The sequence below is a fragment of the Xiphophorus maculatus genome, chromosome 14, assembly GCF_002775205.1.
Source record: "Xiphophorus maculatus strain JP 163 A chromosome 14, X_maculatus-5.0-male, whole genome shotgun sequence".
NCBI classification, from domain to species: domain Eukaryota; kingdom Metazoa; phylum Chordata; class Actinopteri; order Cyprinodontiformes; family Poeciliidae; genus Xiphophorus; species Xiphophorus maculatus.
The window spans coordinates 24,392,611-24,415,067 of NC_036456.1; the positions used below are offsets into that span (position 1 = coordinate 24,392,611).

General features: G+C 38.2%; 1 protein-coding gene across 1 annotated transcript; it reads left to right on the forward strand.

Annotated features, from left to right (window-relative positions):
* Positions 1-892: 892 nt before the first annotated feature.
* On the forward strand, positions 893-21,838 carry LOC111611190. Its single transcript, XM_023347011.1, has 6 exons — positions 893-945; positions 3,567-3,622; positions 3,735-3,829; positions 19,868-20,135; positions 20,756-21,118; positions 21,409-21,838. Exons 2-6 carry the CDS (start codon positions 3,568-3,570, stop codon positions 21,627-21,629), a joined length of 1,002 nt encoding a protein of 333 aa, XP_023202779.1. The 5' UTR covers positions 893-945; position 3,567; the 3' UTR covers positions 21,630-21,838.
* Positions 21,839-22,457: the final 619 nt, after the last annotated feature.

A 22,457-nucleotide genomic window follows, 5' to 3' on the forward strand; every position in this document is an offset into this window, starting at 1 on the left:
AGAGAGAATATTTCTCTGTTTTTTTAAAAATACAGAAACAGATAAATGTGTTGATAACTGATGCAGCAGCACACAGGCTGGACTTTTACCTGAACTTCAGTAATTATCTTTAATTTGTGTTAATTTTGTTTTCTTTATTCAATTTTATTTTCTCTTTTTAAATATTCTCTCCGATGCTCTACAGCATTATTTTATTTTCCATCACTAATAAAATATTAGATGTTTTATTTCTATTTATTTGTATCAGTTAAAGTTTAAAGGATTTTTCATTTCTATGTTGGTCTAAAAATAGTCTGAGACTTTGACAAAGGTCTGAGTAAGTGGAAAATCTGCTACAATGCATGAAATTTTCATGTATTAATAATCTATCAGTTATTATTCTCTCAGTTTGGATTATTTCTGTTTGTTGTTGATGGGAATCTAATAAACTTGTTTTCACGTTTTACTGGTTTTTGGTCATAATTTTAGGGCAAAAGTTATTAATTCTGAGTGATTTTTAATTTCTGACACCTGGGCTTTAATCATTCAGTGTTTCATATTAAAGTTCAGAGAAAAATCAAAGTGAAAATCTGCTTTATTGGGTGACAATGTATTTTTAGAATTTTGTAAAAACGATTAATTCTTAAATGCATTAAGTAAAAGAGTCTGAGGATTTGACAAAAACTGTGAATAAGTGGATTAAATATGAAAAGCTGGATTTTGCACGAGGCTGTTTGATCAACCAGAGAGAGAAACGATGTATAAAGAAATGTAGAGTTTGTTTGTTCATAAGGGAGGCGGACAGGTCTGGGAAGAACCATGTAACCTGAGAGAATATCCACATGTTTGCTTTATGGTGACTCCACCTATTAGTATAAAAATATCTCCAAAACTCTCCAGTGAACAACAAGGAATAGATCTGGAAATACATCAAGACTCCACAGGTTTTATCCATGCAGGCTCCAGGTGAGTCAGTCTGTTCTATTTTATTATTGGTCAGTTTTTATCAGTTTAAATGAAGAGGAACTCTGTCAAAACATTTAGCAGCTTGATAATGACTGGTTTTCTTAATGCACTAGAACCTGTTAAAATGGTTAAAATCTTGCTTTCTGTTGTTCTAACAAACAACTAGAGAATCTGTTTGAGAACCACAGATAATAATAGAAACAAAGATTTTAAATCATTTATTGAGACGATCTGCTGAAGAATATGGTGGAGATTTTAAGATGAGCCAAACTGAACTTTGAACCATAAACATGATAGTTAAAGAAAGTGGCTCCGGTCCATAGTAGCCTTGCCTCTGCCAAATTTCTCCAGGGCAGCTGTGGCTATTATCCAGTATTTGTCACCATCAGTGTGTGAATGTGTGAATGGATGAGTGACTGAATGCACTTTAGTGTGAAGCACTTTAGAGTCAACTGGTCTTGATAAAGAGCCATACATGTACAAGCCATTTATAATTTTTTATGCAAATGGTAAATTAGAGCTCTAATTTATTATTTCACAAATATATTTAAACAGTCTTGTAATTTTGACCTTTGTGTTTTTGCTTTTTCATCATAGATCTCATAATCAGTGTGTTTGGGGTCATTGTTTGTAGAAAAGTTATAAATGTATATATTGAGGTTTATTAGAGAACTGTTATTTCTTCAAAGTATCCAAGCTTGTTTCTTTAAACTTAGTTTTGTGTAAGTTTATATTTTTGATTCAATGTGTTTTTGTCATGAATTGCGGTGGTGTGAGGTGGTGAGGTAGACGCCAGGAGATCCAGATAAGTGAAATAAAGAATATTTAATGACAGAACTGATCCAGAAATGTAGTCCAACAACCAAGGCAGCACTGCAGAGCGGAAACCAGGGCTCTTCACAGGTAGCGACGAGGAGAAACGAACGGACTGACACAACATCAGACAAGACGCCAAACGAGACGAGGACGCAGACGCACAGGTGGCATTAAATACTCAGAGGGTAATCACAGAAACTAGACACACCTGGAAACTAATCAAAGGGAGACAGGACAACACGGAGACTCAGAGACACAGGAAACTCAAAATAAACACACACAAAAACACGGAACATGACAGTTTTTCTTCATCTTTGTGTATTTAATGAGCCTCAGTGAATCTCTCACTCTGTTTACTTGTTTCCACTTTAATGTCTAATTATGAGTCAATCTGCTCTTTATTTGTGCTGTAGGTCAAACTTCTGAAACTGTCAGTAAACAGGAAAAATATAGTTTATCTTTAAATGAATAAAAAAACTGTTTGTTGTTTGTTGTTACTGTTGTATTTAGATATTTTACATGCTGTATTTACTACTGATTACAAGACAGACATTCTGCATTCTGTTGGCTTTGTATCTAATAAAGTTCTGTATTTTATTTAAGATCAGCTTTATTGATTTTTTTTATTTATCTGAACCAAACTAGGTCAAACTAAGCCTGCCCCCTATTGGCGACAGATGGTTCTGTAGGTTAGAAACATTCTGTTGGTTTATTTGCTCTTCTTGTCTGAAAACTGTCTGAAAGTTGCTTTTAAAGAGTTTAGAAAATTCACACATTAAAGGAAGGTTTAGTTGATGTTGGAACAAAGTTTTAGCAGCAATTTTAGTACAATTCTTCATGTTTCTGCTCAAGTTTGTTTCGCTCTTATTACATAAAATATTTTTATATTAATAACAACAGTATAAACTCTGTAGAGGTTTTGACTAAACAGACTAAATAAAGCTGAATTTCTCGCCATGTGTTTATTTTCATAATACGGGCCTATTTTACGTGACTGCGCTGCTTTTTGCATGAAGATTTTGATGCAAAGGTCATTTCAGCTTTTAGTTATTAAATATTTGCTATATATGCATATTTTCTTTCTATGCATCATGTTTGCAGAGAAACGTCCGTTTCTGTGTAACAGCGATTATTATAGAAACACTCAGTTAACAAAGATGTTTAGTTTCAATTTGATCAAACAAGTTTTTAGCAGTTTTATAATAATTACCAGCTTCTCGTTTGTTTTTTGCATTAACTTTTAAACTAAAACTAAACTTTAAGCTAAACAAATTAAGCTTCAGATCTGATCAGTCTAAGTGAAACATTTTATAATCCTCCATTTTGTGCTTCACCTGGAAGCCATAAACTTTTACCAGAAGCTTTATGAGAAAATGTTTTAAATCGTCCGTCAGCGTTTGAAACTTGTGAAAACTGAGCACTTTTATACATGAGGCCCCTGGAGAGGAGACAGAAAGGGAGGCCCCGTCTCTCACGTCATCCATGAAGAGAGTTAGGAATTGCCTTCATGTAAACCGTTACTCAGTTACTCTGCTGACCCTGCTGACCCTGCTGGCTCCCAGAGGAGGAATGCATCGACAAGAAGACAAAAAGAAAGACCAGCAAATGTTTTAGAGGAGAGAGATGATCTGTGCTGTGATTGATAAAATCCTGTAATAGAACAGCTACTGATCTTTATTTGTTTATGCCATGAGACAAGTATGATCTAAATGAAGTCAGGCTGAGTTATGAATCCAGTTGTTCCTTGTATTGTTAGTGATGATGTTCCTGATGTCCTGCTGCCTCTCCTCCTCTTCCTCTCTCAGGATGAAGATGATCTCCAGGATCCTGCTGCTCCTCATCCTCAGCTCATGTCTCTGTGGTCAGTCTCCATCTTGTCTTTGTGACAGAAAGCTCTCTAGATGGAGCTGAAAGACTCCCATGTTCCAGTTCTCAGTGTGTCTGCTCCTCTCTTTCCCTCTCTGTCTCCTCAGCAGCAACATTTGTAGTGAATGTGACACAGAGCAGCTATCAGGCAGAGGAGAACCACAGCATCACTCTGGAGTGGACCTTCACCACCAAGACTCAGGGAACCTGGAAGAATCTGTTCATCTACTGTGAAGCAAACACTGATCATGGAGTTTTAGTTCTCTATCAGGTCCATGAAGGTGTTGAGATTTCAAAGTCTCAGGATAAACAGTTTTCAGGACGAGTCCAGATTGACAAAGACGTCCTCAGAGAAGGACGAATCAGACTCCATGTGTCCAGACTGAGGACTGAAGACTCTGGTCTGTATCTGTGTGACGTGAAAACTGAAGATGGATTCAACTCTGGAAGATGTCGACTCAACGTTACTGGTGAGTTCATTTTGCAACATCTGAACTTTATAAAGTCTAAATGCTGAAAAAGTGAAATGAAACTGAAAAGATGCAGCAAAGTTTTTCTGATATAAAGAAATAAATATTTAAACTTTTGTGTTTTTCTGTGAAATTATTTCTTCCTGTTTCTCTTGGTTTTTATTTACTTAGATTATTTTTTCCTCTGATTTAGTTTGAGGAAACTCAGATTGAGGTAAAAGTCCTAACTGGTTTCATCCAGAGAGTCGGAGAAAAATGAAAAGTTTTCATGTTTCTGTAGGTTTGTGACCAGAACCGACCCGGTTTATAAAGGTTAAAACAGAACCAAATGTTTATGTGTTATTTATATGGTTTCATGTTTAATTGTTTCCCATTAAACTTTATTCTTCTAAAGGTTTCTGTAATATTCAAACATCTCTTCTATCTTTCCAGCAGCTGCTGATGTCTCTCCAACCCAGAGAACGACCTTGGATCCAGAACCAGAAGGTCGAGGAAGGATCGGCCTCCATGTTTCTCTGTTACTGACAGCAGCAGCAGCAGCAGCTCTGATGGTCAAACTTTTCCTGACTCTCAGTTCAAAGGGTTGATATGGATGATGATCCTGTGGGCAGGAAGGAGCTCCAGTAGCAGTCTGTGTTGGACTGAATATGAAGAAGCCTCTGACTGAAGACTGTTGCTGTTTGACCAAATCATGGCTGCATGACAAGCAAACAGGTCAAATATCAGACAGCAGAGAAAATAGTTCACTGAAACACTGGATGACATCATCAGGCTCTGCTAATCCACCTCATCAGCTTTTGCTTCTCCTCTGTAGAGAGAGAGTAGAGGGAAGGAGAGAGAGAACACTAACTAGAAAACTAGGAACATTAATCTAACTGCTAATGAGCTACTAAACACAAGTAATGAATGAACATAAAGTAGAAAATGACTGAACTAAATTAAACCAGAATCCAGGCTGATCTGATCAGAACCAGAACTAAGAATCCAGAAAACCCAAAACATCTCAGGAAGCTGCTGATAAAAAGCAACAAATATTTAATTTAAATTTCTGTTTCTGTTGGATTATCTTTGAGCAGAACTATACAAGTAAAGGTCGTTTACAATTTCCCCGTTCTAAAAACAAAACATTGTTATGGTTACGCAACGCTACAAAAGTCCAAAAGTAAAAAATGTAAGAAGAAAGATTCCTGCAACGACAAACCCAGAGGGAAACCAAAACAAGAACCAATCAGAGCTGACGTAGCTGAGCTGCTCCAACATGGCTGTCATGGAAGAAATTACTTTAGCAAGAGTCTGGATGAGAAGAAATAAGGAATTTATTAAAACCTTGCAAGGTGAGAACAGAAATACAGAGTCGTAGGAATCTGTCAAGTCTGCTCTGACCAACAGTGGATCTGGTTTCCTTTTATAGGTTCTGGTCAGAGAAGAGAGACTTGATTGGACTATAGGTGTGAATCCCTGATTGTGATGCACCAGAGATTCTGTGGAGACCAACACAGATAGTCTGGCCATTTGTCTGTTGTTAAGGAAAGGAGATGATTCTCTGATGCTAAAGGATAAATTCTATGTTGGGGAAGAAACTTTTAGATCGTCTCCAGGATCAAGGAGCTCCTGCTGTTCTTTGGTACAGCAGAGGCCCATCTGAGAGCAGCTTGACCAAAATCATGATAAGATCATGCAGACAACCTAAAGCAGAAGAGAGGTGAGGAGAACCTTATAACATTTTCTATTACGATGGCGCCTCCATGTTTTCTCTGTTTATTGAGATCAAACTTCTGGACTTTGGTCTCATCGGTCCAGAGGATTTTGTTCCAGGAGTCGTTTGGTTCAGTTCTGATGACTTTGTCCAGTTCAGTCCAGATTAATGGACGTTTTTACACAAGTTTATAATTTAAGTAAAAACCAGCTGGTGAAACGTTTATAATAAATGTTATTTTTTTAAACAACTGAATTTTATAAATGTTTTTATATGTAAAATATTTAAATTTAGTGAATGAATGAATCTCAGTAAAAAATGAACAGAGTCTTTCCATCTGTTGCTTTGAATCAACTTTAAAAAGTTTTGTTGAAGCAAATTTATTGAAGTCATTTTTCTCAGAGCTTTGATTCAGAAAGTATTAAAATTCAGTCATTTCAAATGAATCAACATGAATCTCAATGAAAAGCTGCCAGTGAGTCGTTTTCTCAGCTTTCAGCTCCAAAAGGTTCTGTGGATCAGAACCATCCAGTTATTAAAGCTGAACAGCTGAGAGGTTTTGTTACTGTGATCAGTTTATCTGCTTTGTTTTCTGTTTCTGCTGTTAAAATGTAAATAAATCAGTTTTATAGAAAGATGCTGTCAGGACTCTAATTCCATGTTTAATAGAATAAATTTCATTATTTTATCATATTTATTTTATCTGCAGCGTCTCATTAAACCGTCAGATGATCAACATTTAGCACCAGATCAACTGGTTCAGAGCAGCTGGTTAAACTGGAGCTTTGATCAGGAACCAGAACATCTGGACCCAGATGTTGTGAATAACAGAGTTTTAATCTATTAATAATAATAATAATAATAATAATAATAATAATGATAATAATAATATTCACTAAAATCAGTCAAACCTATAAAGATCCAACCAGGAAGTAAATGATGTTACCTCAGCAGAGATCAGCTGCAATGTGTGGTTTTGTCCACATGGTGGCGCTCTAAGCTCTGACTAAAAGCTGCTCAGCAGTGAAAGTTAGTATTTCTCCTCCTTTCTGTCTTTATTCAGTTCTGATGTGAAAACACAGATTTAGAAATGTTTCTTTAATGAAATGTGTTTATTTCTAACAGCTTTAAGACGTGATTATTAAATATTGATCTGATCAGTTGATCAGCAGCTTCATCCTGATGCTTCACTCTGTGATCTTCACTTCAGTTTATCCATCCATCCATCCATCCATCCATCTTCTTCCGCTTATCCGGGGTCGGGTCGCGGGGGTAGCAGCTTCAGAAGGGAGGCCCAGACTTCCCTCTCCCCAGCCACTTCTTCTAGCTCTTCCGGGGGAATCCCGAGGCGTTCCCAGGCCAGCCGAGAGACATAGTCCCTCCAGCGTGTCCTGGGTCTTCCCCGGGGCCTCCTCCCGGTGGGACGTGCCCGGAACACCTCACCAGGGAGGCGTCCAGGAGGCATCCTGACCAGATGCCCGAGCCACCTCAACTGGCTCCTCTCGATGTGAAGGAGCAGCGGCTCTACTCTGAGTCCCTCCCGGATGACTGAGCTTCTCACCCTATCTCTAAGGGAGAGCCCAGCCACCCTACGGAGAAAACCCATTTCGGCCGCTTGTATCCGCGATCTCGTTCTTTCGGTCATGACCCAAAGCTCATGACCATAGATGAGGGTGGGAACGTAGATCGACCGGTAAATCGAGAGCTCCGCTTTTTGGCTCAGCTCTTTCTTCACCACGACGGACCGGTACAGCGCCCGCTTGACAGCAGACGCTGTGCCAATCCGCCTGTCGATCTCCCTGCTCACTTCAGTTTAAATGAAACAAAATCAGAAAACAACATGAAATAATTTAGTAACATTTGTTGATTTAATTTATTTTGATGCATTAATTGAACATCTTTCATCAGATTCTATGTTTCTACTTCCTGTTTATTTATTTAACTTTAAAGATAAAAATCCAACAAAAAAGTTTGAAAAACACTGAAAACAAAGAAACAAGAAAAGTTGAATATTTTATTAGCTCAGCAACAAAATATCAACATACATAAATTAAATGATTGAAGTTTAAATGTTTTTGTGATCAGTAATTCAACAATCCAATTAGGACTGAAGACACAAACTAGACCTGAGTTTTAACAGAAATAATTTTTCATTAAGTAAAACTGAGTAAAACAAAGTTTATACTGTTTGGAAGGAATGATGTACAATTTAATGTTGAACTCATAATTAAATATAAACATATAAAAGAGTGAATTAAATAAAATTAGCTTGAAATTTCATTTAATCAGAACAAATCTGATCATATTTACTGCAGTTCTTGGAAGAATAAGTTTAGATTTTAGATCTGAAATTCCTGCATATTCTATATTCCTCAATGTCTTTACTGTATCTATTCTACTTTGTAAAGATCTGGGAATAATAACCACACTTCAGAAAAAAGCAGTAAGGATAATTAATATATTAAGATTAAAAACACTTTTTTGCAAAATCATGTACATTAAAATTTCCATTGGATAATGTACACACATAATGTACAACACAAAAATATTCAAGAATAATTTACAGAAAGAGAAGGAGGGCGTGATTTAATCTGAAGTTTCTCCTTTTCTCTCCAGCAGCTGCTGATCAGCTTCAACCTCCGACTGAGAAACTACAACCAGACAGTCGAAGAAGGATCGGTCTTTATGTTTCACTGGGATTGTTTGCGCTCATCGTCATTTATTTTTTTATATCACTTTTATGTTTTTAAAAAGCAAACTAGAAGGAAATCAGTTTACAACCCAACACATGTTTAGTTTCTCTGAGAAATGACACCAGAACTCTGAAAACACTGATATGAAGGACTAATGAAAAAAAAAAACATCCATTAAATTTATTTATTAACAGTTTATTATTAAAGCAATAATGTGGAAATAATATTTCTGTGTAAACAGATCTGTCAGGTTTGATTTTAAAGAAGATATAAGTTTGAATGTAGCTGTTAAAACTTTTCATTGAAATCTGCTGCTTGTTTTCATTTTTGTTTTTAATTCTCTTTATGTCCTATAAAGTGTAAATGTTTCAATAAATGTGTAGATTAATAGCTGTAAATAAATGCCAACACTTTATAAATAAGACATAAATAAATATGTATTCTTTCATTGTTTGTTTCAGAGTTTTTCTGACATTTTTTAAATTTTATCATGAAAATAAGAATCTTTACTTAAAAAGATTTTCATTTATACTTTTAAGTCATCATTTTGTCAGCAGAGTCGATCAAAACTCTAAAATTAATTCATCCAGTTCACAGTTTCATCTTTTCTCAAAGAGTTTGATGTTATTCTAGTTTTCAGATATTTTTTATGTTTATTTTTTAAAGCATCTAATACCTGAATTACTGCAGCAGATTTAAACCATCCTTAAACAAAGACCAGGGGCCAAACAAAATCATTTCAAGAGCCGTAAAGTTTAACCTGAGCCACAGTTTAGGCAACAATAATCTGCACATCAACACATTTATTGTTTAATCAGATATAAATGGTAGAACAAGTCAGAACCAGTAAACAGAATCAGATCTTTTCCAGTTCAGTTTAGTTGATCTAAAGTTTCATTTGCTCAAAGGAACAAAGTCAGTTTTAGTGACTGAAACTCTGCAGCTGAACCTGAAACATGTGAAGAGACACAATCTGCCTGGAAACAAGGAAAACTGATATCAGAGCAGAAATGATTGAGTGGAAATGAGTCTGGATGGAAAAATGTCTTTATGCCATCAGTTTGGAGCAAATGTCAGAGTTTCTCTGGATTCAGATTCTCTGATTCTTTAGTTGTTTATTCTGAACATCTTTACTGAACGTCTCTGAGGATTCAGTCACATTTAATCACAGGCTGACCTGAACATCCAACACTGTATTAACTCTTTATTTCCTCATCCTGGATCCAGATGTTAAACCTGAAGCTGCTTCGATTGGAGGAGAAATCCTCAGAAGAAGGAGGATAAAAAGTTTGATGTGAAGCTGCAGAGAGAAACACAGAGGAAGAGGAGGAGCTGCTGTGCTCAGCTGGAGACATATAATAAATAGATACATAATAATAATAATAAAATCTGGAGACATTTTAGAAACAAACATCAGAGATGGTTTATAATCCACCAGTATGAACCGCCTTCATGCTTCAGCAGGATCTGAAAGGAGCAAAAACACAACTTAGAAGCTGCAATGTGTGGTTTTGTCCACATGGTGGCGCTCTAAGTTCTGACTAAAAACAGATTTAGAAATGTTTTCTTTAATGAAATGTGTTTATTTCTAACAGCTTTAAGACGTGATTATTAAATATTGATCTGATCAGTTGATCAGCAGCTTCATCCTGATGCTTCACTCTGTGATCTTCACTTCAGTTTACATGAAACAGAATCAGGAAACAACATGAAATAATTTAGTAACATTTGTGGATTTAATTAGCTGTTATCTCCATCCTGAGCTGCTGTACTGGCAGAAAGGCGCTTTGTTCATCTCAGCTCTGGTTTTGTGTCAAACGTACCGCAGCTTCCTGCCAGAATGATCTCCAGGTTCAAAGTCATGAAACTCAAAGGAGGTCAAACACTTTGGTCCACTGGAGTCTGCAGGAATCAGTGGAAAGTCATCATCACTCCAACCTCTGGTGCAGTTTGCAGCTACAGGTAATATCAGATGAACAGCAGATCTGAAATTAAAGGTGCATTCCCAAACTTCATCAGTCCAAGGCCAACCAGACGGCAGGAAGAGATGACAGCTGCAAACATTGGCGGCCATTCACCATTTATATCAAATCAGTGGTTTATTTATTCCTCCAGTTTCCATGGTGACCATTAAATACTTTCCTCTGGTTCTGATGTCACTTCAGTAAAAGTCCATAAAGATCCAAAAACTTTATCTGATGCTCCATGATGAAAGTCGTTCATTCACGTTGATCCAGAAACTGATGGACTTTGTCCTCAACACTGCTGAGCTCCATTGAACCAGCATTATATGGGTTACAGTTGTTACTGCGCCCTCTGGTGGTGACACGTAAACACAACAACATAATCAGAAATTGTTTCTAAATAAAAGAGACATATTAGCGAAGTTTTGATGAAAGATTTAAAAAAAAAACAGTTTTGATATTGAAATTGAGAAGTTCTGATATTTTTTTATTTGTAAATCATTTGGCTTCTTTTTGTTGTTGGATATTAATGTTTTTTTTTTAAGATGTTGAAGCTTCGTTGGATCAGAACCAACACTTTTCATACCCTGAGTGTCTCCTGATGAACGCTGGAGACAGAGAGGGAAGAGACCAGAGCAAGAAACATTTTCATCTTAAAACATTTTTGCTTTCAGTTTTGTGTTTTTCCACGTTTTAGTTTGAGACAAGTTGAGAGAAGTTGTGGTTGTGCATAATGCAGCGGAAGTCAAAGGGCAAGTCTAAGCACATATTTCTGGCACAGTTCCCAGATGCATCAGCGAATGTGTTGACTGATCTTGTATCATATTAATATCCAGGAAAAAAATTCCCAGAGATTCTCAGGAGGATGTTTTCGACTCACTCAAAATGAAAAGCACTCATGGAGAGTTTTCTGGTTTCAAAAATGAGCGTTTTCTTTACTCATAAAAATAACAGAAATATTCTCCTAGTGGACTTCATACAAAAGTTAAAATATAAACATTAATTTTGTTTTGAAAACTGTTTCACTCCTTCACCAAACAATCAGATCAACCACAGCAGCTTGTTAATGACAGCAGGAGGCTGACTGACCAGGAGGAGAGTCTAGTCAAAGTAAATAAATAACAATAGATCTACCAACAGCATAACCTTGGACCTAAACAAGAAACGACAGAAACAAGCTCTGACACGTTTGAGTGATGCAACAACAGAAAGTCAGGATGCATCAGTTTCTTTATTTTGGTAAAGAAAAACATGCAGCTGATATTAAGTGGTATTTGTTGTCCAGAGAAAAACTCTGGTCCAGATAAGAAATGGCAGATTTTGGTCCGGCCAACAGAAATGTTTTATTTTAAAGGAAGCTGAGAAGAGCAAAGACTTCTGGATTTAACTCTGATTTTAAATCTTCTGATGGCTCCAGTTTACAATCAGAATCTTTTATTTAGGAGTTTTCAGCAAAATGAAGATCAAATGGCTTCAGTGGAGGTTTTATAAATGGAAATGATTTATATAAACCAAAGACTATCTCCATACTGGTTAAAATGATAAAGCAGAACCAGGACAAATGTCAGAACCAGCATTGAAATGTGTCACCATATCATACTATGTTTTAGGAATGTCAGCTTCCCTCCTATAGATCAGCACCAGCAGAGATAAAACAGCTTGTTTGTGGCTTTTCACGTTTATTAACTGAACATTGTTCCATGTTTTTTTCTTTATTAAAATATAATATTACAGCTTTTTATGATTATTTTGGCAAACTTCTTCAATCAGATCATTTATCCCCATAATCAGCACAAACTCAAACTCTGAACTCTGCAGACTCTTTACTGAATGAAACATTTTGGAAATTGATGAAAATGTTTTATTATTTTAATACCACATTGTAAAAATAATTTCAACAAATATTATAAAAATCACTTAATTATTGGAAAAATCTGATATCAGAGAACAGGGATGTCAGAGATTCAGATTCAGCAGAAAATAATCGTCCACTTCACCTTTAGACGGTTTCTGGATGTTGTTAGTTGTTTACTACTAACATCCACTGAAGGTTTATTAATTCTGAGTCGCTGTGTTTAATCTCTGCCATCTGGTCTTTAATCATGTTCACCTTTGACCTTGTGTGGTCCATATCTGCAGGATTATCAATGTGTAAAATCTACTTTGACTGAAAATGTCTAGAATTGTGTAAACTGTATGAATTTTACCAAATTTATTGATCGATGTGGAAAAAGTCTGTAGTTTTATTGATTATCATGAGTATAGTAAATGGTTTGTTGTTTAGAAAAGCTGTTCATAAAGTCAGTTTGAAGTAGATCAAGATATTCTGTCAAGTTAAAACATGTTGGTTAGGGTGGAGCCTGTTTGACAACCAGATTAGTCTTGTAAGACGATTCGTGTTGGAACCTGCTGAGCCTGGAAAAAGGCATTGCAGAACCAAAGCATTACCACTTTCAACGATAAGCAACAAGGAACAGCAGAGACAGTAGCAGTGTGGAGATCTGGATCAGGAACACGGTTGGATTTTATGTTGTGATGGATTTTATTAGTAAGTTTATAATAATTGTTTCTAGTTTTTCTCTTTTGACTTTAATACTTTGTGTAATATGACAGAATATTAAAGTCATTGCAGGTTAAGGAACAAAAGCAACTAATTTATGTCATAAAATGTTTATGTTTGTTTGTAGTAAGTATGTGAAGTTAATCAATCAATCAATCAATCAATCAAATTTTATTTGTATAGCACATTTCAGCAGCAAGACATTTCAAAGTGCTTTACATCATTACAAATACAGAAACACAAAGCAATATAGAATCAATAATCAAAACAAAGCATTAAGTCAAGTTCCATCCATAAATTTGTAATTGATTACATTTCAAATACAATTCTAAACAGGTGGGTTTTTAGTTGAGATTTAAAAGAAGTCAGTGTTTCAGCTGTTTTACAGTTTTCTGGAAGTTTGTTCCAAATTTGTGGTGCATAGATGCTGAAAGCTGCTTCTCCTTGTTTGGTTCTGGTTCTGGGGATGCAGAGCAGACCAGAACCGGAAGACCTGAGAGGTTCTGGAAGGTTGATACAACAACAGCAGATCTTTAATGTATTGTGGTGCTAAGCCGTTCAGTGATTTATAAACTAACAACAGTATTTTAAAGTCTATTCTTTGAGCTACAGGGAGCCAGTGGAGGGACTTTAAAACTGGTGTTATGTGCTCTATCTTCCTGGTTTTAGTCAGAACGCCAGCAGCAGCATTCTGGATCAGCTGCAGCTGTTTGATTGATTTGTTGGACAGACATGTGAAGACGCTGTTGCAATAATCAATACGACTGAAGATGAACGCATGGATGAGTTTCTCTAGATCTGGCTGAGACATTAGTCCTTTAATCCTGGAAATGTTCTTCAGGTGATAGAAGGCCGACTTTGTAACTGTCTTTATGTGGCTCTGGAGGTTCAGGTCAGAGTCCATCACTACTCCCAGGTTTCTGGCTGATCGCTGGTTTTCAGTTGTAATAACTGAAGCTGTGCATTGACTCTAGATCTACAACTCTAGATCTATAACTCTAGATCGTTCCTCTTTAGGTCCAAAAATAATAACTTCAGTTTTGTTTCTGTTCAACTGGAGAAAGTTTTGGCACATCCACACATTTATCTGTTCTAAGCATCTGTTCAGTAATTGGATGGGCTCTGAGTCACCTGGTGACATCATAATGTAGAGCTGTGTGTCATCTGCATAGTTATGGTAGCTAATATTATTTCCTGTTATAACCTGAGCTAGTGGGAGCATATAAATATTGAATAAAAGGGGTCCTGGGATTGAACCTTGGGGTACCCCACATGTGACCTTTGATGAAAAGCGGTTGGTTATCATTAGGAAGCTAGTTAATTGTTTAAACAGCTTTTTCAATAATTTGCTGATGGCCAAAGCATTCCAAAGGTCGGCCTGTGATTCTGCATTAGTGATTTGTGGTAGTGATTAGTAATGCAAGTCATGGCATTGTCAGTGGGTGTGGGTGTGGCCAACTTCTTTCTGATTTTTCGTTGACTGGGTGTGGACTTGTAGTTAAGTCCCCACAGTTCTGACATCCAGGTTCCTCCTTTTTGCCGTAGCATTTGTGTTGTATCTCGTCAATCTCGTCGAAGTAACCATTCCTTCACCAGTCTTTGCATGTAACCTCTCTGATTAGGGTTACTTGAGTAGTAGCATTCCAACAGATCCACATTTCCGTCTTGTTCCAGTAGCCCATTTGTCATCAAGGTGCTCTGGTTCCCCAACACCTGATGCAGGCCGGGCGACGACTGAGCATCTTAGAGCATCTATGAGGTAGACTGGATTTGAACCCCCGCCCTCTCGGGTGATATACTGATGCCTTATCTATTGAGCTATCCAGTCAGCTATATAACTGACTGGATAGCTATATAAATATATATATGTGAGAGAGTATACAGTATAATGTTGGCAAAATAAGAAATTTTTAGAGTAATTCCACATGCACCTCTTGATCTGAATTTGTTTGCCATCAGAACAAACTGACTTGCTCCAGAGATCTCTTTCTTGTCCTTCTGGCTGGACTCTGATCAATAGTCGCTGCTTCAATATGTTCAAAAAAGCATGACTTGGGCAAGAGCCGAGGTGATTTCCAATAACATTGTGCTCTTAATTTCTTTTGTTCTTTTCTGAGGAAATCCAGCTACTTCTAACTTTTGTGTCTGTAGAGAAACTGTCTGTCCATGGGGGCAAACCTTGCATCAGTTCAGGACTTGAACGAGTACAATCAGATTCAGATTATAATAACTGCAGCAGGTCACGGGGCCAAACAAGCATGGATTGGAGGCACTAATGCACAGGAGGTATTGTTGCCAGTACATTTTATTTGTTGTATATTTTGTGAAACATTGAATAAAATGTGTCATCTGCTGTATGTTGTCTTCCAGGAGAGCATTTGGTTGTGGAGCGATGGAAGCCGTTTCAACTACACACACTGGTGTTCTGGACAGAATAATAATGATGGAGGCAACCAGCGCTGTTTACAGATAAACTATTCAGGTATAAGAAAATATCAACCCACTCTGTTTTATCGGTTGGTAAGATGACTCATGGGTAAAACTAATTTACTGTGCATGTGAACATTTTAGTTGACCTGCATAAACATTTACTGAATTTACAGAAGGAGCTTATATTATTTTTCTTGTGGCAAAAGGGTTTTTATGATGTGATGTGTGATTTCTTTTCTTGTTCCTAGGTGCAAAGTGCTGGGATGACCTGGGGTCTAATCACAATCTGCCTTCTGTCTGCGCCAAGAAACCCTGAAAACTGTGAGGTTCCCAAAGAGGCCAGATTTAAAACAGAACCAGTGGAGGGTCAGTGCTTTTTGTTTCTGTTTTCCTGCCTTTTTAACCTTCAGAAAATCCAAAGATATTTCTGCTTCTTTACTTCCTATAATTTCTCTCTTTAATGCAACCTAAGGAATGAAGCGACAAGCAAACAGCAGCTGGATTGTCTCTCTGTAATAAGATCAGACTGAATGAGTCATAAGAAAGAATCATCTATGCAAAACTTTCTTCTATTCTTTGGCAAAGCAAAAATAAAACTTTTATGGTTTATTCTGTCTTTGTGTTGTTTTGTTTTCTGAAACATTTTCTGTTTCTGGAGAATCAGAATTTGTATCAATAGTTGGCTTATGTAATTATTAAAAATTACAACATTATTAATGAGATTATTAATAATGTTCAACTTTCTTTAGTTGAATCAGGAATTATTAAGTCAAACTTGTCAATATCTCGTGAACAAATGAATAACCTGATCAGGTTTTCTGGGTCAATAGAACCCCAGCATGTTGTACTATTTTACCTTTGTATGGAAGCCCAGAAAGCCCAAATGAAAAAGATAAAATCATCTTATAACATGGGTATCAAACTCATTTTCATTTAGGGCAATATCAAGATCATGAATGTCCTCAAAGTACTGACTGAATTGATAAAAGCATCAGTTTGCCTACAGACACGATGCATATTATTATCAACTTTTGCAGATGTGCCCAAAGCTGGATGGCAGAAAGACGATTCTTTGACCTGCCATCCATAGCTGCGCTGCTGCAGTATAAAGACTCTGTTAAAAAACTTTAACCGGGAAATGTGGGTATTATTAAATTAGTGCAGTGCGCCACAGCAAAGGGGAAAATGACGCAGACCAACCGTTGAAGAACAACTCAAAAAGACTCATATTCTTTTTCTTGTTCATCTATTGGCTATGCTAGATACAGACCCATTGTCATAGCAACTGACCGACAATAGCTTCATTAGTGTGTCAGAAATCAACACCAGAAAACGTGCAAACTATTCCCATACATGGAGTATTACATTTTCAGGCTTGATGTTTTATTTACGATTATTAATAAGTGGCTATCTGAACACAGCAGTGGTTGATTAGCCAATTTAAACACCTGCACTACTGATGAACTGTCAGAACTGCCTTTGTTGTTAACAGAACCGGATACACCAAATTCCTCAGGACATCTACATGTTAAGGTTGTCAAAGTCAAGCTAGCATAACTAGCCTACTTCCTGCTCCCTTTTCTCTAAATTAAAACTTTTTCCTGACCTGTGAAATGTGACACTCTTTGACCTTTTTATCTAGTTGTTGTAGTGAGTCCCTTTTTCTTTATATGTCAGACGTACATGGGACTTTCAACATCAATGTGCGTTTGGATCCGGGACTTTCCCACCAACCATTCTCAGGTGGTGATAATGGTTCTCCACCCTGGTTCTCAGTGCAGGCACACCACAGGGCTGTGAGCTCAGTCTGGTTCTGTTTACACTGTTCACCCATGACTCTGCAGCCATCCACTTCTCTGACAGGGATCCAAAGTTTGCAGATGATACAGCTGCAGTGGGTCTGATTCGGCCCGGTCTCTAGAGGCTGTCCAGTCTCTCTTATGCACGTTCAGATGTGGGAGCACACTTTGCTGATTGGCTGTGGAGCAGCAACCACATTGGACCAGCAGATGATGACCGTACCAATCAATATTGGCCCACCTATAAAAGACTCTGGCGCGATTCTGCCTCTGTTAAAGGGCTTTAACAGAGTTAGACTCTAACAGAGACTCTGTTAGAGTTTCTGTTGGAGGCGGACGCGCGTCTGCCTCCAACAGAAGCGTGTCTGCGTGTTAAAAGAAGACACGCAGACATTAGTAATTTGTAGAATTCACTCACTCATATTTTCTCTAAACACGCAAACATTGGGTTTACCTGTGGATTTTTATTTTATTTATTTTATTTTCACCAGAGCAGGAGAAGAGGCAGGAAACATTTGCTTTTACAGTAAATGGGAAAATAAACTATAAAAAACAACCTTCAAGTTTTGGAAATTGAATTTCTTTTCCTGCGTACGAAACATCACCTCAGTGCAGTAATGGCGCATGAATTTAACCTTTTTTTTTTCTTTTGAAATATTTTTATTGTTACTTGGGACATTTTTAAAACATGGCGTTGTACAGTTATACAGACATTGTTCACTTTTCTTTTAATACATACAATTTCTCAATTAAATTAAATTAAAAGAAGATAAAAACAAGGATATTAAAACAAAATCTCTGTATATTAAAAGCTGAGCAGGACCGGAGTGACTCCTTACAAGGTTCGGATCCGTCCGGTTCTTCCGAACAGCGCTGGTTCTCAGAGAGGATCCCCGCCCTGAAGCTCCTTCCCTCCTGCCTCACCCGGAGAGCCAGGCCGCCGCTGCTGGGTCCTCCGTCCGTGGAGCTCCGGCTCCTTCGTCCAATGGATTTAACTATTATCGGATGTTTGGTTTGACAAACAGTCGCCGCTACAATGACGATGATGATCTGAACGCATTTAACTTATCTGACGACGTTCCTGTGTTTATTTACTAGGTTGTTATTCTAACTCCTGGTCCTTAAAGTTTCTGTCCTGTTATGTAGCAGATTGTCTCAATAAATGACCGAAAATTAAATAAAACAGGTTTATGCTGCTCACATGATCGGATGTGGACGCACCGTCTGCTAAACACTGATGTCGACTGGCAAAAACAGGGAACTAAATTTCCAGGTGTACGTGGGTTTCTGACAGAGGCGAACTGTTGTTGTTGTTGAGGCTACTAAAGACATGGTTGCTGCAGTCAGCCAGCCAGCCAGGTACGAGTATTACATGAGCAGGTGGCGTTGGCCTCACATGCCTATTGGACCAATAGATGTTCTTTACACAGAATGCCATCATTTGCGTTCTGTGCAGACTAGAGAATGCAAATGATTGGATTCTGTGTAAAGATTGCCTATTGGATGGCATTCTGTGTAGTAAACGCCTATTGGTTCGTGAGCCAATAGGAGATCATTACACAGAATGCCCAGACAAAGGTGTGCAGGACCAGTAGATAAAGTCTCCGCCTGTCAGTTCAGTTCATTACTTCGGCCAGCCGACTGGTCGTGTGAGCGGAGCAGCAGCGGACCTCAGTGCAGGCGGTGCATTCACAGCCGATCAGGTGAGCATCATAATGTTTACAGTTAATATGTTGTAAAATAAAAGTATAGATTTTCAGCAGTGCAGAAAAACTAATAGAAACTAAGTACAGAAAAAAAAACGTGTCTGAGTAAAGACCAGATATTTTAGTTGTTCCTGATGTTCTGCTGCCTCCTCTCCTCTTCCTCTCTCAGGATGAAGATGTCTCATTAGTTTAGTTTAGTAAAATGATTCATATTAAATTTAATCCTAGAGATTAGTCTTTAGGATTAAATATTTTTGTCTCTTTGTGTTTCGACCAACTGGATATTTGCTGAGAATCACACAAACACAAATGCAGCACAGCAGATTTCCTTATAGAGGAATGATTCTCTTCACAGCTTCAGCTTTATTTTCTTTGTGGTTCATTTGCAATGTTGTTATTTAAAATACATTTTATTGTCACATTTTATTTGAAAAGTGTGAAAAATATGTGAAAAACTTAGAAAAAACTCAACAAACTATTACCAGATTTCACTCTCTGGTGTTTTCTCCTCAGGAATTATAACAGAATAATTTCACTCCTTTTACAACATTGTTTTTCTTTTCCTAACCAGAAGTCCAGTTATTTTAAGGAACAACTGGACTCTTGGACTTGATGATGTTCCTGATGTTCTGCTGCCTCTCCTCCTCTTCCTCTCTCAGGATGAAGATGATCTCCAGGATCCTGCTGCTCCTCATCCTCAGCTCATGTCTCTGTGGTCAGTCTCCATCTTGTCTTTGTGACAGAAAGCTCTCTAGATGGAGCTGAAAGACTCCCATGTTCCAGTTCTCAGTGTGTCTGCTCCTCTCTTTCCCTCTCTGTCTCCTCAGCAGCAACATTTGTAGTGAATGTGACACAGAGCAGCTATCAGGCAGAGGAGAACCACAGCATCACTCTGGAGTGGACCTTCACCACCAAGACTCAGGGATCCTGGAAGAATCTGTTCATCTACTGCAGCTTGTTGGCTCCTCATAAAGAATTGATCTTCTATCACATCCATGAAGGTGTTGAGATTCCAGATTCTCAGCATGAACAGTTTTCAGGACGAGTCCAGATTGACAAAGACGTCCTCAGAGAAGGACGAATCAGACTCCATGTGTCCAGACTGAGGACTGAAGACTCTGGTCTGTATGTGTGTTACGTGAAAACTGAAGATGGATTCAACTCTGGAAGATGTCGACTCAACGTTACTGGTGAGTCATTTGGTTAGATTTTTATTTTTTACTTTGAACTTTTTAGGTCTTTGTTGAGTATAAATAGAAACTGTTTATTAGTGAAATGCTTTAGCCTCTCTTTATTAAAGCTTATGTTTGATCACATCTCTAAGCACTAGAGGTCAGCAAGTTGACCTCACCATAGAGTGGTGATTCTAGATCAAATTCACCTGGGAATCACCATCTTGTACGTGCTGCTCACACCTTTTCCCTGCTCTTGGCTACAGCTCCTCCTCCACAGTGAAGCGCTGTGAGTGCATAAATTTTAGAAATGTAAATGAAGGACGACTACCACAGCTTCTCAGGGCCATGATCTCCACGGTCCGAGTCTCCTGACTCTCACAGGGTTTGGTACTCGCAGCAACGGTACATTTTAGTTTATGGGGCTTTATGCATCTGAACTTTTTGTGCGCCGCACTTTTCTAAATTTCTCCGTTTTAGTGTGAAAACTGTGCACTCCTTTATACATGAGGCCCCAGATCTGTTGTTCCAGTCCAGGTCAGAGTCCAGTGTCTCTCCTTGGTCTCTCCTGCTGCTGTGGAAGTGGACCGGTTCACTTTGACCTCTGACCTTTCTGCTCTGTTTTCTCTGTCCTGCAGTTCATAAAAACATCTCAGCTGTTCCTGCACAGAGCGTCTCTCTGCCATGCCGACTCCCCAACATCAAACCTGCTGTGGTTGTGCAGTGGACCCGACCGGACCTGGAACCAGAAGATGTCCTCCTGTTCAGAGATGAGCAGCCTGACCCAGAGAACCAGCATCCATCTTTTAGGAAGCGGGTGGAGCTGCAGGACAGACGGATGAAGGACGGAGACGTGTCTTTGCTTCTGAGCAACGTGAGGACCAGCGACTCGGGAAAATACGAGTGTCGAGTTTTCCAGAGAGAAGCAACCGGCAGGAAGAGACGAGCTTTGACCTTTGACCCCATCTGGATCGTCTTCCTGGATGTGGCGCCTCCTACAGGTCAGTTTTCATGGTTTCTATATTCCAGTGAAAGAAGGAAGCTGCATAAAGTGTTTTAATGTTCAGATCAGTGAATCTTCTTAAAGGTGAAAATGTCTTTAGAGTCTCTGTGGGGGCTGTGGCTAATCTAAGGGGGAATATCCCTTTAAGGCCAGATGTGGTTCTGGTTCTGCAGTGAACCTGTCAGACCAGATGTTTGTTTTCTAAAGCTGCTGCAGAAAGCAGCTGGTCTGAGAGCAGCAGATGAAGAGAAATGGATTCTGACCTTCAGCTCTGATTCTGTTTTACAGAAAACGAGGAGGAAAGAAACAAAGATGGAAGCAGAAACAAACGTGTTGGACTGATTGTTGGAGCCGTTCTGATTATTGGTTTGATTATTCATCATTATGTTATTAAAACAAAAGAAGAGGAAGCAGAAGATGAACAGATCACTGAACTCACAGTGAGGGTTAAGGACGGTTCTAGTTCAGAGATCCCAACCTTGATCCTCAGAGCTCAACATCCTCCATGATTTGAATGTGACTTTGCTCTAACAACTTGATTGCAATGATTGTATCAGCTCCTCTGCAGGCCATCAGGTTCTGCTGAGGAGTTTTAATCATTGAATCATTTATGTGGCTACAGGGAAAGTCCTAAAGCCTGCAGGACTTTGGGCTCTGAGGACCAGGGTTGGGATCACTGCTCCAGTTGACCCAAGATTGGTTTCTTCAGCTGTTACAGTCGATATCTTGATGCAGTGAAAGTGAAATTGTGAACAAATCAGTTTAAAGAAGCAGGAACACATTTATTAAACATGTATGCACAAAAAACAGTTTTGCAGCTTAAGAATCAATAATTTTATCTCCTGACTTTGTTCAAAACTGAGTGAGAAGAAATTTAAACTGTTATTATTCTTCAATATAAAACATGTATATATGATCTAAGAATAATATATTCCATATTATTTTAGTTTCTTTATTTCCTCCATAACTATTTCAAGATAGTTATATCTTCATATAACTTTGATTATATTGTCATATAAATATATTTATGCTTGTATATTGTTTCCTTTCTTTAGCCTTGATGTTTCACAAAGTCACTTCACATGTTAATGTTCACATGCATTTCAATGTTATTCCATCCATCCATCCATCCATCCATCCATCTTCTTCTGCTTATCCGAGGTCGGGTCGCGGGGGTAGCAACTTCAGAAGGGAGGCCCAGACTTCCCTCTCCCCAGCCACTTCTTCTAGCTCTTCCGGGTGAATCCCGAGGCGTTCCCAGGCCAGCCGAGAGACATAGTCTCTCCAGCGTGTCCTGGGTCTTCCCCGGGGCCTCCTCCCGGTGGGACGTGCCCGGA